We start from the raw sequence: 16,827 nt of genomic DNA, 5'->3' as shown, positions 1-16,827 counted from the left end.
GGGGACAGCTGTGTCCACGGGGAGGTGGGTCCTGTCTGTATTCCCACATCATCATCCTTATGATCCCAGTCAGTTTTCCCCTAATGGTCTCAGACTGGCTCCTCACTGGTCCCAGTCCCTGTTCCCTACTGCTTCCAGTCTGCACTCACTCCTTACTGATCCCAGCCCCTATTCCTTTCTTTGTTCCAATCCCTATTCCTTTCCAGTCCCAGTGTCTATGTCTATTCTCTTACTGCTCCAAGTCTTATTCCCTCACTGATCCCAGTCCCTACTTCCCACTGACCCCAGTCTGCATTCCCTAATGGATCCAGTTCCAATCTCTTCTCCCTTACTGCTCCCTGTCCCTACTCCTGTCGGTCCCATTCAGCATCCCCTACTGGTCCCATACTCAGTCTCTATTCCCACACCGGTCCCGGGCTCTATCCCGTTACTGGTCCCAGTCTGTGCTCCTTACTGGTCCGTCTGTTCCCTCACTGCTCCCCGCCCGTTCCCGTGTCCCAGCCGCAGGCGCTGACCTGGCGGCAGGAGGGTGATGAGGACCAGGAGGGCGGCGAGGCCGAGCGCGGCCGAAGCCAGGAGGGAGAGCTCGGGGAGAGCCCCCATGGCCGCGGGGCTGTAAGGGGATCACCTGTAATGGGATCGGCCGGGACGGGAGCGGCTGTAACGGGATCGGCTGTTGGGATCAGCTATAACGGGGCGGCTCTGAGCGGATCAGCTATAACGGGACTGACCGCGCACGGCCCTCCCTATCGCCATGTGATGATCCGTGCCCCATAGCGGGACACCCCATAGCGGGACAGACACCCCATAGCGGGACACCCCATAGCGGGACAGACACCCCATAGCGGGACACCCCATAGCGGGATGACACTGCCCCACACAGAGCTCCCCATCGGCGGGTACAGCCGCAGGGTCGCACCGTGGAGCGGCACTGCCCCGCACGGTGCTCTCCATAGGCCAACACCGCCCCACAGCGTCCCCCATGGGGTGCCCCCTCCATGGGCTCCCCCCACACCCGCTGCCCCCATAGCCGCTCTCCCTCCATAGGGCGATGTCACAGCTCCTCCCCGCCGCCAGGGGGCGCTCACAGCCGCCAGACAGCGAGCGCACGAGCGGCTTCCGCCACATCATGGCGTCACTTCCGGCGGCGCCAACTTCCTCTTCCGTCCGCCTCGTTGCCGGTTGCCGCCGTTGCCGCCGTTGCCGCCAAAGCCGGGAAACGCGCGCGCTCTGGGGCCACTTCCGGTACGAGCTGGTCGGGGACCGGCCCCGTTCTGCAGCACCCGGACGCTTCACCGCCCCCCAATGACCGCACGGAGCCGATGAGGATGGACAGCCGGGACTCTACCGGCCGCGACCCGGGGTTCAAGGCCTTCCCCGTGTCGCCGTGGGCCGGGCTGCGGGATGTGCTGGGCCCAACCGACACCAAGGTCGGCATCGATCCGTGCCACAACGAGGTCTCTATGGGTCTCTATGGGGATCTATGGGGTCTATTAAGTCTCTATGGGGTCTCTATGGGGTCTCTATGTGGTCTATGGGGATCTATGGTGTCTATGAAGTCTCTATGGGGTCTCTGTGGGGATCTATGGGGTCTCTATGGGGATCTATGGGGTCTCTATGGGGATCTATGGGGTCTCTATGGGGATCTATAGGGATCTATGGGGTCTTTATGGGGATCTATGGGGTCTCTATGGGGATCTATGGGGTCTATGGGGTCTCTATAGGGATCTATGGTGTCTATGAAGTCTCTATGGGTTCTCTATGGATCTATGGGGTCTCTATGAGGATCTATGGGGTCTTCTGGGCAACCTGATCTAGTAAAGGCATATGTTTGGTGGCCCTGCTAGGCAATGGGGTTGGAACTACATGATCCTTGAGGTCCCTTCCAACCTGGGTCATTCTGTGAAGTGTCCGAAGGGTGGTAACGGTGCAGGAGTTAAGTTGTAAGAGGTTAAACGTGGTCTGTAATGATGCTGGGGTTGTGTAGAGTGGATGGGATGGGGCTGAGGGGGGGGACTTCAATGCTCTGTGCTGTACCCTGAGGAGGGGAATGGGGTGGCAGACACGCACATCAGTTCTGGTGAGCTGGGAGAAAACATGGGGGGCTGCACAGGGCTGTGCAACTGTATTGTGTTCCAACTGTATGGAAGGAAAAGCTCTTTACTACGAGGGTGGTCAAATAAGCTGCACAGGGAGGTGAGTGGTGGCCCAGGGAGGTGAGTGATGCCCTGTCTCTGCTGCTGCTTGGGACATGTTTGTACAGTGCACTCAGTCATATGTCTGAACTTCAGGTTAGTTCTGAAGGAGCCTCACAGCCGTGCTCTCATTTTTGTAGCTCCCTTCCTGCAGGGCCCTTTTGTTTTATTCAAAAGCATTGGGGCATTTCAAGCTGCAGTCACATCAGCTGCCTGGTGTGCCTGACACTGGATGCCTCCTGAGCAGTGGTGTGCTGCAGGTGCCCTGTTTGCACTGTTAATTGCTGATTAGAATCCTCAGCAAGGATTGAAGTTTGTTGGTGACATCTGCATTGTCTCTATATGTACCTGTGAGCTGTTGTGCCTCCATGAGTTGACCAGAGGCAGCAGAGCCCTGAGGTTGTTCATTTTTTTTGCCTGTAGTGAGGTGGAAACGATGTTTGTTTTTTCTCTTATTGTTGGAAATCAGATGGCAGGAGGCAGAGGGGATTTTAGAGGGGGAAGGGAGGCTCGTTAGCACCTTTCCTGTGTTGTCAGGCTGACACTGTTGCCTTCTGGCACCTTACTATCAGCAACTGCCAATGATAAGTATGTAGTGAAGGGGCAGTAACTGCACGGGGTTTAACTTCTGAATTGTGTGCTTTTCTAATGAAAACCTGCAATCTTTCCCCACAGTTTTTACCAAACAAAACCAGCAGCTTCGCTTGCCCAGCTGGAAATGCCTCATGCGCTCTCAATTACAGCCAAGGTAAGATGCTCTCTTTTTCCCTTTGGAGTGTGGTTTTTATTTATCTATTTTTTTTCCTGTTTTCTTCCCACATCATCACAGGGAGGGAGATGTTCCCCTTTATGAAGCACTGCCTCATTTCTTACTTGCAGAAATCCCGTGTCCTGAGACCTACCGGACAACAGGAGAACCACAGGGGTTTGGGTGCAGCACCAATGGGCAGTGGAGGGGTCTGGTGCCCACCCCAAGTTCTGCGCTGCCGAAGCTGAGGCTGAGTCGTGGCTCTTACCTCGAGGCTCGTAAAAACCCCAGGTGTGTGTGGGGCCATTCTGCATTCCCCTTCACCTGCAGTGGGGATGGCGGAGAAATTACAGGTGTTATTACAGAGAAAATTCAGGGTGGAAATGGCTGGGGGGTTGTTTTTTGTGGGTCAAGGCTGGCCCAGTGTCTGGATTTCTTTGAGTGTTTATAGCCTGCCTTTGACATATGTGTTTCATAAAGGGTGTGATGATTTTGAGAGCAGAAAGATTATGTGATGGATCCTGTTTCTCAAGGAAGATAATAGTGCAAAGGACTGGTGTTGAGTCTGCAAAAGTGCAGGTGTCTTCTAAGCACCCTGATGGGGAGAGTGAAGGTGGAGGAAGGTGGGGTAGCATGGCAAACATGATGGGTTGTGCTTTAACCAACCATGGAAGCCTCTTCTGACCTGACTGCTCAGCAGGAGGTGTTTGCTGCAGATCAGAAGCAGCACAGAGGCTCAGACCTTTGTGAAGCTCTTCCCAGCAGTGGGTGGGTGTGATGGAAGAGGGAAGTGGTGGTTTTGAGAGTAACCTTAGTGAACCAAAAGAGGTTATACTGCCAGGAAGCCAGGAGAGATATGGGATGGTGTGGTTCTGTCCTGGTTAGTGCATGTGATGCCTTGTGTGCAGCTGCCTGTAAAGCAGTGTTTCCCCAGTTGGTCAGTGCCTTTCCAGACCGGTGCAAATCTTATTCCTCTGGAAAATCCCTGTCATGGAGAACATTTGTTTGCAATTTATAACATGAATTTCAATGGGATAAATTCCAAATCAACCCAGAGATCTTGAATGGGCTGTGAGGTGAGCTTGACCTTTGGGAGTGGGGAGAACCGAGGTGAGAGGAGAGCATCTGCTTTGTAAGAGAGAACGCAGAGGTTGTTCCTCAAGGCGAGGTTCAGCCATTTTGTGGATGTGGATGGGAAGAGGGGGAGCTGTTGGATCTGGCGGGAAGGTCTGGCTCGGGGTTTCCAGGCTGTGCTTCCTCGGCCTCGCAGTGCCACCTGCTGGCATCTGCCTGCCCGCACAAGCTCTGCTGGCTGTGGTTTTGGACCGAGCTGATGGAGAGCCAGGCTTCAGCACCGAGATAGCTTTAAAAACACAAATAAAGCAGTAATATCTGATCAGAGTTGGATAGTAGCTCAGTTTGATTTGAGGGATGGGAGAGAATGAGGGTACAGCCTCGAGCAGGCATAAACCAAAGGAACCTGTTTTGTTTCTCCTCACAGTGGGACCTCCAACAGTTTTGTGGGCAAGTCCAACCACCACTGCCATGGGTCGGCGTTCCCCATCAAACCTGCCCAGAGCCCTTCCTGGAGTGGGCCGTGCCGCCGCAGCCTGCTCAGCCCAAAGAAAACCCCACGGCGGCTCATCAGCACTGCAGAGGAGGTAAAAGCAAAGGCTGGGAGTCCCTGTACTGGGTGGTTCCATTTGAGCGCGGTCACTTCTGAGCACCACAAAGTGCTCGAGGCAGGTCTGCCTTGTCCTGGATTCTCTCCTGTTTGATGGAACAATAGTATTTCTACTTTCACGTGCATCTGCTCGTGCTTACTCAGTGTGTGTGGTATCTTTGTTTAAACCACGATAGCTGGACTGGTCCGCTTGTTTCTCTGCAGACTGTTCGAGAGGAAGAGCGGGAGATCTACAGGCAGTTACTTCAGATGGTCACAGGAAAGCAGTTCTCCACATCCAAGCCCTCTTCTCTATTCCCTTTCCATCTGTGAGTTACATAAAGCGCTCATTTCCATCGCAGGGTTTGTATTGTGTTTATTCTCTGGGAACTCATTTTTTTATTGTTCCCAGATCCAGGTGCTCAAATTCCAGCAAAACTTTACTGAACGAAACTCCCAGCAAGAACTCAAAGCTGTTTGAAGCTCACAGCATTGCACCAACCAGCTCAGCAACCAGCGTCCTCGGGACACAGGAGCAGCCATCGCACAAACCTCCACTCTACTCCACGCCCAGCTATTCCTCCAGTATCTTTGAGTCCCATAACTCCACAGCCCAGCATCAGCAAGAAAATCCACCAGCATCCAACGCTCAGTCTGAAGGTAAAAACCAAAAGCAAACAAGATGTATGTGGCAAAATCACTCATTCACTCCCCCCTCTGCGCTTGGACTTCAGTAGTTTGGTGACTCAATAGTCATTGTAAGAATAACAGTATTCCTCAATTTTGTTCTCTGTAGGATCAGACTCGGTCATTTTGCTCAAAGTAAAGGATTCCAGAACCCCAGCTCCAAGGTGAGAGGCTGTAAATTGCATGTAGAGCAAGCAAGGGCAGGGGGAAGTTCATGCTATCTTTTTTGGTTTCACTGAGAGGTGAGATCGTAGATAAAAAGTGACTGTGACTTTGTGAGTGCTTCACAAAGAGAGAGCAGTTTGCCATAGATACCAGCACTGGAGAGCAATGCATCAACCTCCTTCTGGAGACCTGGATGCAAATCACTGTCAGATCTGTCTGCAGCTCTTATCACTCTTAGAATAAAGATGTCCTCAGATATTACTCACGAGTCACTTTTCAGACAATTACTTTCTGTGCAAAAGAGAATGCTGACACATGTCCTTCTCTCCTTTTTAGCCTCCCCTTCTTCCAGGCAGAACTATGGATCAAGGAATTGTAAGTGGATGTTTTCTGCTTTGTTTTCTTGCCGCAGGTGCTCGTGTATTTCTAAATACTGTTATTGTTCAAACTGTGCTTTTCAGGACCAGCGTTTATGACTCACGAGCTCGGGAGAGGTGGCGGCAGATTGAGGAGCAGAAAGCTCTGGCCTTACAGCTGCAGAGCCAGGTGAGAGGACAGCTACTGAACGAGCACTCTCTGAGTTGGAACTTCAGCCCACAGAGTAGGAGGCTGCAAAGAGAGTGGCAAAAATCTGCTCTCTCACAGCCAGTGGCTTTGTTACTTCTTGCTGTGGTACAGCACTCAGGAGCACCGTGGCCAGGCTGAACACTGCCCCTTTCTGCATCACCTGGAACAATTGGCTCCATGAGGCTTCCTCAAAGGCCCTGTGGAGGTGGCTCCTTTGTCACTGTGTAATCCAGAGGTCTCTCCTTCAGCGGTTGCAGGAGCAGGAGCACTCAGTGCAGGACCTGGTTGATCTGAACCTTCGTGTACCTCTGGAGAAGGAGATCCCGGTCACGGTGGTCCCAGAAAAGGAGGGTGCCAAGTCAGCTGATGGCGAAGAGGAGTTCCCTGAAATCACAGAGGTAAATCTCCTGGTCTGGTGGACAGTCAGACATCTGCGTGGATGCTGCTTCTAAATAGGAACATCGTTTCCTGTGATCAGTGTGCAGGCGCTGATAGCTGCAACCTTTTGTTGTGCGTGTTTTATAGCAGGTTTATCCTTCAAGAAGCAAAGACCAAACATGGATTTAAATGTAGCCTTTTTTTGAATACAGTAGAAGCTCTCCCTTCCAATGTTGTTCATGTTCTCCCTCTAGGAAATGGAAAAGGAAATAAAGAATGTATTCCGAGGAGGAAATCAGGACGAGGTTCTCAGTGAAGCTTTTCGGTTAACGATCACCCGGAAAGACATTCAGACCCTCAATAACCTGAACTGGCTCAATGATGAGGTGAGTGGTCTGTGCTGTGCCATTGGGACTTCATTCTATGGCAGAAGTGAACGGATGTCTGCCCTCTCCTTGCCCAAGGAAGTCAGAATGGGACACGTGTGCTGTTCTGTGCTCTGAGTTGGTTGACGAGGAGAAATCCCTGTGTAGAGCAGGTGCTTGGAAAAGTAATAATACTGGGATGAGAGGAACTGGCAATGGATGCTATCAGGGCAGAACATGTAAAGCTTAATCTTAAAGGGAGCGAGGGCTTCAATATTTCTAGATTAATTCATTTTTGAAAGGTTTGAGCTGCTGTAAATCCTGGCAGAGGCAGTTCAACGGGGTGGCGGGGAGGTGAAAATAATTCCTTTTTTCTTTCCCCCCCCCCAGATAATTAATTTCTATATGAATTTGCTGATGGAGCGGAGCAAAGAAAAGGGTTTACCAACAGTTCACGCGTTCAATACTTTCTTCTTCACCAAATTAAAAACAGCAGGGTACCAAGCTGTGAAAAGATGGACTAAAAAAGTGGATATCTTCTCAGTGGATCTCCTCTTGGTGCCGATTCATCTGGGAGTGCATTGGTGCCTAGCAGTGAGTGCTTTTGTTATGGAGCTGAGCATCCTATAAACTCACCTGTGACTGAAATCACATTTCATGGCTCTGGAGGGAGGTTTTGGAGTGTGGGGAGGGGGGAGGTTCATGGCTGAAAGCAGGACGTGAAGGAAGTGAGAAGGGAGCTGTAGGTTTGCTGTCTGTCTTGTCTTTGAATAGTCCTCACAGCTTTTTGTTGTTGTTTTGCAGTTCACATCAGGTTAGAGGCTGCTCTCTGGGGAAGGATCTCATTTCCACATTCCCACAAGTTTGCCTTTAGAGGCGCTGCTGTGGGATTGTTTAAAACGATGCAGACCAGTGATAGGCACAGCTCTCTGCGCCTCCTGCCCTGCTGCATTACGTCCCTTCTCATGGCACCTGGGCAGTGGTGGTGGCTCACACCTGGCCTCTCACATTCCTTCTGCTTCATCCCTTCGATTCTCAGAGCACTGTTCACTGCCCAGCGGATGGGTTCACGTGTTGGGCTGGGTGTGAAAATGGAGCGTGGGGCCACAAAGCACAGAGCTCAGCACGCAGACGTCAGGTGGGGCAGAGCCTTCTGTAAGCAGATCTGTTGTTCTGCTGCTGGGACAATACAGATAACAGTGCTCTTGTGTTTGACTGGGTTGCTCAGAGGAGAGCCTGATGGAGAGATTGGAGTGCTTAAATAACGTGGTAGCGCAGGGAGGTTTGGGGGGGCTGTGGTCTGCCAAGGAAGTTAGAAATCCTTCGCTGCTCTGAAGTGGTTTAAACTCCCTGTTAAACAAAGGCTTTGGCTCACAAAGCACCTGTCCTGGCATAGGAGTGAGCTCCATGTCTTCTGCATTGCTAATGCTGTAATGAATCTCTCTGTGTAGGTTGTTGACTTCAGGAAAAAGACCATCACCTACTATGACTCCATGGGTGGAATAAACAGTGAAGCCTGCAGGATACTGTTGTGAGTAGCACTTGAGTTGTACCTGTTAAAATCCAGATGGCTCCTTTGGTGTGCACAGGTTGCAGAGCGATGGCTGTTGTGTGGGAAAAGACTGTCTGGGCCCTGAGGGGGGAGTGAGGAGCGTTCTGGTTCTTATACTTTGTTTTACCACACGTTGCTGGCGTGGTCCCTGTTACAGAGTTGGTCTGCAAGAGAGTCCTGTGCAAGATTCTGTCTTCTCTTTGCAGAAAATCCCTCAGTGACTCTGCTGTTCCCTGTGCAGGTATAATCAGGTTTCAGACCTGTTCTGTTAGAGGTGTCAAGCACAGTCAGTCTTCTCGGTATCATCTTTAGATGGAAGCCAACATCTCAGACCCTGAGGATCACAGGGGTCCTGCAGCTGCTGGAAGAAATGGCATCTCGTGGCCATTTCACAGATGGAGGTTTTTCTTCTCTGTGGCAAAGAACAGCTCAGTAGTTAAACCCTTTGTTTCAAGGAGCTCCTGAAGAAGCACAGTGGTGTTGTAGAGCGCGGGAGAGTCTTGGAGCAGAAAGTGAATGAAGGTTTGTGCAGATCTGAGCTCCACCAGGACATTCTGTGCCTCCAAATGGGGCTGGATGGAAGCTGCTCTCCTTGAGTTCAGACCCTCGGGGTCTTGCTCTCACCCTCTCAAGCAGTTCTGTGGGTGAAAGTGAGGCAGAGCTCCTGGCTCTGCTGACCTCTCATAGAGAAGAGGTGCTTGCCTGAATGATCCAGAATTGGGCAGCTCGGTGCTGTGTTTTCCATCTTTGGAAGCAGTTGTTGGGAGTGCGATAAAAATGAGCTTCTCCCAGGGGAGGAGAACCGCCTTTTCCCTCCGGCACGTTGTCATGCAGGGCCTTCAGGCTGATGCAAATCAGATTCCAAAGTGACTGAATGAAATGCAGTTGCCGGCCCCTCTGTTTTTGCAGTGCTGACCCTGGGTCGTCCTTGGGTTCTGTTTCTCATCTCAGCTCTGATGCTGATTGGGAATCTGATGCTGAGCTGCGGCGTCTTCTGGTGCGAGGTTGAGTGTGTCAGCAGAGGTGTCACTCATTCAGTCCAAGAATGTTAACGATGATAAAGGCAGACAGGAGACAAATGCCATTTAATCATTTCCAATCCATTTGGTGCCTTTTCCAGTTCAGGTGTTCTGCAGTCTGCATGTACTGGGCTCATTTAAATTACAGTAAAAATAGCTGTTTCCCGTTTTCTGCAGTGTTGTGTTGGTTTAAAGAGAGGAAATAGAAAGGAAACGTATTAAACTTTTAGGAATGGCTCAGAGCGGTGTCTCCTAGCTTTGCTATGTTGCTCGTGCCTCTGTCTTCAGCATTTGTCTGAGCATTGACCTGCCCTGGGGCTGGTCTGGGTGAAATTAGCTCTTTTCAGCCTGAATTTCTTTGATTCTGAGGAACAAAGCACAGACATCTGGTGAGGAGAAGCACCTGGGAGGTGAGAGGGGGACACGGGAGTCCCATCTGCAGTTCATTTAGGGGCCTGGGGTGAGGAGGCAGGTCTCTGAGCTGCCTGTAGTGAGCACCAGAGGATACAAGGTGTACGGTCCCATGCAGGATTAGCGGTAGAGACCCAGGATTTTGGGTCGCTGTTGCCCTGGACGTAATTGTTTTCCCTCTGTTTCCTTTTAGGAGGCTTTTATTGGTTGAATGCAGTGGGAGGATCACTCCGGGAAGAAGGGACGGAGGTCCTATTCATGGTTAGTGACCCTTTCATGCTTTCAATCTTTAGAGCTTCCTAAAGGTGGTGAGTGTCTTCCAGTTAGCCAGGCCTTACAGAGGGAAATGGATGCGATGCCTGCTGGCCAGGCTGGGTGCTGCAGGGGCTGCAGTCTGGTAGCTGGGCCTTGCTGCTGTGCTCGGTTTGGCATCTGGGTTTTCACACAGCTTTGGCTGTGAGTCCTGGTGAGGTTTTCCAGGAAGCTGCCCCTGCTTTGTCAGGGTTTTTCCTCGAGAAAAGCAGTGCTTTGGTTCTCCTGGAAGGTCGTGCTTTGGAGCAGACGTAAGCCAACCTGTTACAGTCAGTTACTTGATTCTGGTGTAAGGAAGGCTTCAGGGTTAGAGCACACAAAGCTGGTCATGTCTGTGAAATCTTCTTATCTCCTACTAGCAGCAGCACTGGAAGTGCTCACCTTTGTGTGCCATTTTCTTTGAGGCTTTTAGATGTTTGCAGTTGTTGATTTCAATAATTCCTCGAGACACCTGCTGGGGATTCTGTGTGTGAGCTGCAGAGGGCAAAAATCCTTTTTCAGGTTTAGGAAAATGATTTGGCAAGTTAATTATGTTTAAAAACCTTGTGTCAGACTTCTCTCCTCGAGGTGTTCACCTGGCACAGTGAAGTCCTGCCTCCCAGAGCAATCTGGCTGCTTGAAGCTGAGGCATTTTCCTTGTTACCTCCTTAGGAAGTTGTTGAAGTCCTCACCCAGGCAGGATCTGTGCCGTGTGGTGCTGCTCTCTGCTCTGTGCGCCTGCTGGGTTGTTGCAGATTGCTTCTGGGAAGCAGCGGAGGTGATGGTCACAAGTAACTGTGAGCTGAGCTTGGCCAGTTATTGCCTTCTTCTTCAGGAAGACAGGCTGGAATCTCCTGCTGCTGTGTGTGTGCGTTGGCAGCGGAGCTGTGGGTTGTGAGAGCTGCAGATAAAGCAGAAGGGGATGCAGAAACCCCACTGGATTTCCAACCCAGACTATTGAAATCTCTCAGTTTTCTTCCCTCTGTGCCAGACGGAGTCTCACACTCAGATCCACCCCGCTCTGTGCTGAGCATCACGCGGTGCTCATCCTGGATCCCTGTGGGGTTCAGCCCTCCCCTGGGCTCTGCGATTTGCTCCCTGCTTCCCACCTGCAGAGCACAGTGAGCTGTGCTGCTCTTTGCTTCAACTGAAGATTCAAGTGTGTTCTGGTGGCAGGCAGTAATTACCAGGATTTTGTTCTTGGCGGTTGAAGCGCGGCTGTTAATTAATATTTGCGCCGTGTTTGTGTTGTGGTTGCAGATATTCAGCTCACCCTTACTTTGAACTTGCTGCGAGGAGCTTCCTTTCCATCCACGAGGGTGTTTTTTGGGTGTGAGATATGGAGACTTGTAATGCTCAATGAAAGTTTTTCAGCTCTGGGATTTACCCCCTGCTGATGTTTTGTCTTGTCCAAACTGCAGCAGTCAAAGCAGCCCTGCAGAGCTTCCCCAGAGCAATTACAGCAGCTGCTGGCAGCCAGCAGCCTCTGTGCTGGGAAACTGGGTTCTGAGCATGTGTCCAGCTAATGAGGGCTGATAGAAAACGCTTGTCTGGGCCTGATGGGTCTCAGGGGATTGCCGGAAGGGAGGCTTCTCTTCTTGTCGTTTTTACACCCAGCAAAACCTATTTCTGGCTGTTTTGTACAGACGTGGTGGTGAGAAAGGGGCTCTCTGTGCTGTGTGGTTCTTTCTGTTGCTTCCTTCAGTGGCTCTGATATCCCACCCTGCAGAGGGATGGTGGTCCTGAGCAGGTGTCAGCTCTGACCTTCAGGAATGGGACTTCCCCAGCAGCTGCATTAGCTCTGGATTTAAGTTGAAGGCTTTGGATTTAAGTTGAAAGAGGGTAGATTTAGGTTGGATGTTAGGGGGAAGTTCTTCACTAGGAGAGTGGTGAGGTCCTGGAACAGGCTGCCCAGGGAGGTTGTGGATGCCCCGTCCTTGGAGGTGTTTGAGGACAGCTTGAATGGGGCCCTGGGCACCGTGATCTAGTAAAACGTGGAGGTTTGGTGACCCTGCCAGGCAGGGGGTTGGAGGTTCATGATCCATGAGGTCCCTTCCAACCCACAGGTGATTCTGTGATCCTATGATTCTTTGGAAGGGCCCATCCCAGGGCACTTCAGGCCTTCAGAGTTCTGCCCCGTCTATGCAGCTTTTCCTCTAACTTGCCTGAAGTTTGCTTTGAGCCACATGTGTATTCTTTTCCCTTTTGATTCGGAGCCCCAACTGGCAGCATGTGCCCAGCTTGCCCCCACATCTCTTGGGCTCATCTGTGGGCTGCGTGTCCCTGTTCTCCTATCTCCATTTGGAGTTTATTCTTAGTGAGATGTTTTACAGCCGAGTCTTTGGGGATCACATTTCCAAAATGTGGCACATCTCCCCTCACTGGTGATCAAAGCCGATCCATGCCAGGTGCTTTGCTGACTCCTCTGCCCAAACCAGCAGTGTGGAACCCTCTGCTCCTTTCCGAGCTGATCAGAGCTGCTACAGTGAGAAGACTCCACAAGTTGTTTTGAGATGCCAGATGAGAAACAGGTGGTTTCTGTACATCATCTCAGTCCTTAACCAAGATGAAATGAGCGCATCTAGAAACCTGAAAGCCGCTTGATGACAATGGCAGCCAACAGAGTGGGGCTCCTTTAGGCTCTGAAGAACATCTTGGGCCCATCACTGTTGTCTCCTTGGGCGACCTCAAGAGAACATTTGTGCCAGTGCCCTTCTTGAGCTCCCCTTCCATCCATCCCAGTAAAAGAAATGGGACAAAGTGTTTGTGTCTACATGGTAAGGAGCAGAGCAGTCACCTGAGTGTGTGTGTGCAGGGGCTGTCTCAGAGCTGGCTGTGGGGGGTGGATTTCCCTGTGGCTGCATCCCCTCTACCTCCGTTCTTGGACCTAGTTTGAGGAAAATTGGTGCTTCTGGGCTCATTTTTTGTCTCTCAGCTCATGATTTGTCTCTTCTTGAAAGCGCTCTCAGTTTGTCCCACCGTAGTGAGGAAAACCTCAGATCAGTGTTGGAAGGAAAACCAGGAGGAAGAGCTCTGGAAGAACATCTGCCAGCGTGTCCGACCTGCTGCCAGCCTGCAGAGCAGCTCCGTGCTGTGCTTTGGTGCTTCACACACAGGGCGATTGTTGCAGAGCTGCTGGGATGCTGTTACGGCTCTGACACATCTGCTGCCATCTCCATTTCTGCTAAGCAAGAGCCTCAAAAGATGAGAGGCAGCGACTCAGGCCGTGTCGGAAGCCGTCCCAGACGTCTCCTTGAGCACAAGGCCCCATTTGCAGGGTGCTGAGGCAGCCCAGTGGCTGCTGAGCTTTGCTCTGCTCTGAGTCACGCTGCAATGAATTAGATTTGTGCTCCCAGGTTTATTTGTGGTTTTGACTCTCTGCTTGGCAGGTACTTGTTTTGGATGAGGTTTTTGGGTTCTGCTCGGTCCTTCTTTGGACTGCCTCAAAGTCTGGGTCTACAGAGCCCTTTTCAAAATGGCCAATACCGAGAAGAAAATATTGGACTTCCATTTTGCATTAATTCTGCAAACATGGCAGAGGACACTTTAGGTAAACTGCCATACAGTGTACTGGCCAGTTCTCCCCGTTCCTCTAAATAAGCTTTTTTTTTCTCTTCTCATTCTTTCATTTCTACAGGCAGTACTTAAAACAGGAAAGCCTTGACAAGAAAAGGAAGGAATTTGACACCAACGGGTGGTCATTGCTGAGTAAGAAGAGCCAGGTGGGTTCATGCAGTCAAGGTGTGCAGGAGGGGTCTGGGTCGGTCCTTGCTTTTGTCCTTGGCCCAGATGCAGCTTTGGCTGCTTTTCCTGGCAGATGTTTGTGCTCGTGGTAACTGTAGGGGGTGAGCAAATCACAGGGCTTGGGTGGCAGGCTGCTCTGCTGCAGTTTCCCATCCAGCCCTGCGGGGGAGACCTTGGATGGGAGCCCCAGTGCCCCTCCATTCCTGCTGCATGGGGCTCGCTCACCCTCTTGTCCCCATCTCCCCTTTGCTGTGCTGCTCCCACCTGCTCTTCATTCAGGGTCGTTTGGGAGAGGCCCTTTGCTGGGAGCTGCTGGTTCTCCCAGCTGACAGAAGGGGTCTGACTTGTGGATGCGATGCTCAGCTCTGTGTCCTCTCATTCCAGGAGATCCCACAGCAGATGAACGGCAGCGACTGTGGGATGTTTGCCTGCAAATACGCCGACTGCATTACCAAAGACAAACCCATCAACTTCACTCAGGTAATCCCCCCCAACCCCAACGTGTGCTGCGTGCTCAGGGTACGTATTTATATCCATTCTGATACTTCCAAAGGCCTCTTGCTCCCTTCTCCATTGGTTTAAAGTCCCCAGTGGGGATCCTTGGGGCAGAGCTGACACAGGCCTTGGGGCAGTTCTTCCATGTCAAATTCCTTGAGAGTCATCCTCATGTCTTCTATTAAAACACACAGGCGTGTCACCGACGTCAGCCCATAATGAGTCCCAGTCATAGCTGTAATGAAAGCAGAGCATTGTAGCCTGAATCCAAAGGAATTTGGGATTACCTGATGTCAGCCCATCCCGTGCACAAGTGTTACGTTATTAGGGAATGCCATTGAAGAGGGGTTATTTCTATGTTCCCATTCGCTGCTTTGCTTTTGATAACCTGATAGTCTGCCTCCAGCCCCACAGGAAAGGCCGCCCCTACAGAAGCTGCCCCAGGAGATGCTGGGGACACACTAATGTTTGTTTTCTTTGTCTTCTCTCCCCCCATAAAGCAACACATGCCGTATTTCCGGAAGCGAATGGCCTGGGAGATCCTGCACCGTAAGCTGCTCTGATGCCCGGCGCTGCCGGTGAGGCTGTCCCAGAAGTGCCCCGATGTGCTTTGCTCAGAGAAAAACAGCAAATGAACTCTGTTATTTTTGATAAAAACCACCATCCACGGACCAATGCGCAATAGAAACGTTCAGAAGCACACTTGCCTTTTTTTTTTTTTTTTTTTTTTTTTTTTTTTTGTATTTCAAGACCTATTTTTACAAGCATTTTCAGGTGCTGAGATTTGAGGGGGGGGGTTTGGGTGCAGCTTTGGCCAAGGGAGGAACTTTTATTTCTCTGCTTTTTCAGCTCTGTTTGAGGCCAGCCTTGGGCTGATGGCGTGACTTGAGGGGGGGTTGTACTTGGGGGGGGGGGAGTCTTAGGGGAGGGGAAAGCACTTATGTGGGTCTGGGTGCTCCGTGCGCTCAGAGGGCTCTGCTCCCTTTGGAGCAATGTGGGCAAAAGTTACTTGGGAGTGGATGCAAGGAGGGTTTGCTTTTCAAATCCAGTGTGGAGAGAGCAGCTTGGATCTCCTGATAAAGCAGGGAAGGGTTCAGCCCCTTTTTGCCAATGGAGGCAGCTCCGATCCGGAGCGTTTCTGCTGTGTCTTCTGTCCTCCCTGCTCTGTTCTCACAGCAGCGTTTTATGGGGCAGCTCTGGGGGTGTCCTGGTGAGCTCTGCGTGTCACTTCATTCTTTGCAGAGCCACTTTTCTACCCCCACCTCCCCACTGTTGAGCATGGACTGTTTGGCAGAGGTTTCAGGTACACGCGTGGCTGCACCACCGGATGGTTCTGTGCTTATTTGTGTTGCAGGGCGTCTTTCAGAGCAGCAAAGAACAAAATCTGTGTGCGTTCGCTTCTCCTCCTGGCGGGGGTTGGGGCTTTGCCACCTTTTGTCCTCATGCAGCAGCAGAATGAATGGCTCCTCTCTCCGTTGATATTTTGCACATGTTTCACCCGGGGTTGGGGGCGGTTTTGGGGGGGGGCTGGATGCTGACAGCAGAGCAGAGGCTGCAGCGTTCAGCTCAGAAGTGCTTCCAAAGGGATCTGCAGCGCTCGGGGTGTCTGGGTGATGGGAGCTCTGTGTCCCCATCCGCTGGTAGAAGGGAACCATTCAGAAGCACTGAAAGCAGCAGTTGGGGTCGGGGGCCTTGGAGGCTCTTGGGGGGGCTTTGCTCTGATGAGGCTGTGCTGCTCCTTTCCCCTGTTTTAATTTATTCTCAATGGCGATGTGGGAGGAAGCTGGTGTGCGCCAGCAGCTGACCCTGGTTCTGTTCTCTGGTGTACATAACCTTTATAAGCTTAAGGAAAGGATGGAAATAACGTCCACTTTTGTATTTTTTTTTGTCTCCAGATGTTGGTGGGAGGGGGAATGTGAACATTTTATACATTTTCTGTACCTGTAAGCAGTAGTTTTGTACAAAACTTCGCCCTCCTGCCCCTTGGCGCCTGCCAGGTTGTGTTCTTTGTAATGCTGGTTGGGATCCTCCCTCTGTGTGTTTTGTACTGAGTTCCATTTATTACCTTTTTCTATCTTTCACAGCAAGTAAAGACCTGAGAGCAGAAAGAAAAATAGAGCACAACTGGTTTCTTTCCTTTACGTGCGTCCGTGGTGCTGCTGCCTTGTGTGCCCAACCTTGTGTGCCCAACCTCCATCTCCTGCTGCAGGATGGGCTGTGAGTGAGCCTTGCTTTTGGGTAGGGGGGGGTGGGATGCTTTGCATCATTCACTTCTAGTTCAAATAAACCCCTCTCAGCAGGTCGGGGCTCTGTGCAGACAGAGGCGGTTCAGTGCTCAGCAGCACAGAGGGAGGAAACAGCCACGGCTTTCTCAGCCCTAAGGCTGCACTGGGTGGGAGCTGAAGGGCCGTCACAGCGTGTGCTGGGCTCCCTCTGCTCTGATTTTGGAGGCTCTCAGCTCAACCCCCCCGCCCCAAAGTGCAGTTTGTGGCCTGAGCTCAACGCCGCCCTTACTTTTCCTTCCCAAAAAGCCACAGAGGGGAGCTC

The 16,827-nt window shown here is 51.5% G+C and overlaps 1 protein-coding gene across 6 annotated transcripts; it reads left to right on the top strand.

Moving 5' to 3' along the window:
* The first annotated feature begins 1,115 nt into the window (after window positions 1–1,115).
* Window positions 1,116–16,394, top strand: SENP1 (SUMO specific peptidase 1). Of its 6 annotated transcripts, XR_014941383.1 has the most exons (17): window positions 1,116–1,457; window positions 2,871–2,943; window positions 3,075–3,234; window positions 4,445–4,604; window positions 4,832–4,935; window positions 5,019–5,266; window positions 5,403–5,457; window positions 5,795–5,833; window positions 5,920–6,004; window positions 6,274–6,423; window positions 6,658–6,789; window positions 7,159–7,362; window positions 8,220–8,299; window positions 9,944–10,011; window positions 13,679–13,763; window positions 14,170–14,265; window positions 14,781–16,394. XR_014941383.1 is itself a non-coding variant. In XM_015850364.3 (16 exons), exons 1-16 carry the CDS (start codon window positions 1,323–1,325, stop codon window positions 14,841–14,843), a joined length of 1,842 nt encoding a protein of 613 aa, XP_015705850.3. In that variant the 5' UTR covers window positions 1,117–1,322; the 3' UTR covers window positions 14,844–16,394. The 6 variants fall into 6 exon arrangements, 2 of the variants coding, with proteins under 2 accessions (XP_015705850.3, XP_085390303.1); XR_014941386.1 differs by lacking the exon at window positions 14,781–16,394 and having other exon boundaries at window positions 1,116–1,430; window positions 14,170–14,241; XR_014941384.1 differs by lacking the exons at window positions 9,944–10,011; window positions 14,781–16,394 and adding an exon at window positions 12,375–12,818 and having other exon boundaries at window positions 14,170–14,241.
* The last annotated feature ends 433 nt before the right edge of the window (window positions 16,395–16,827 follow it).

The sequence above is a fragment of the Coturnix japonica genome, unplaced genomic scaffold, assembly GCF_054131305.1.
Source record: "Coturnix japonica strain WE unplaced genomic scaffold, WE-NBRP24 Scf078, whole genome shotgun sequence".
NCBI lineage: Eukaryota > Metazoa > Chordata > Aves > Galliformes > Phasianidae > Coturnix > Coturnix japonica.
Note: the sequence above shows the minus strand (reverse complement) of the source record. Positions and strands in the feature narration are given on the sequence as shown.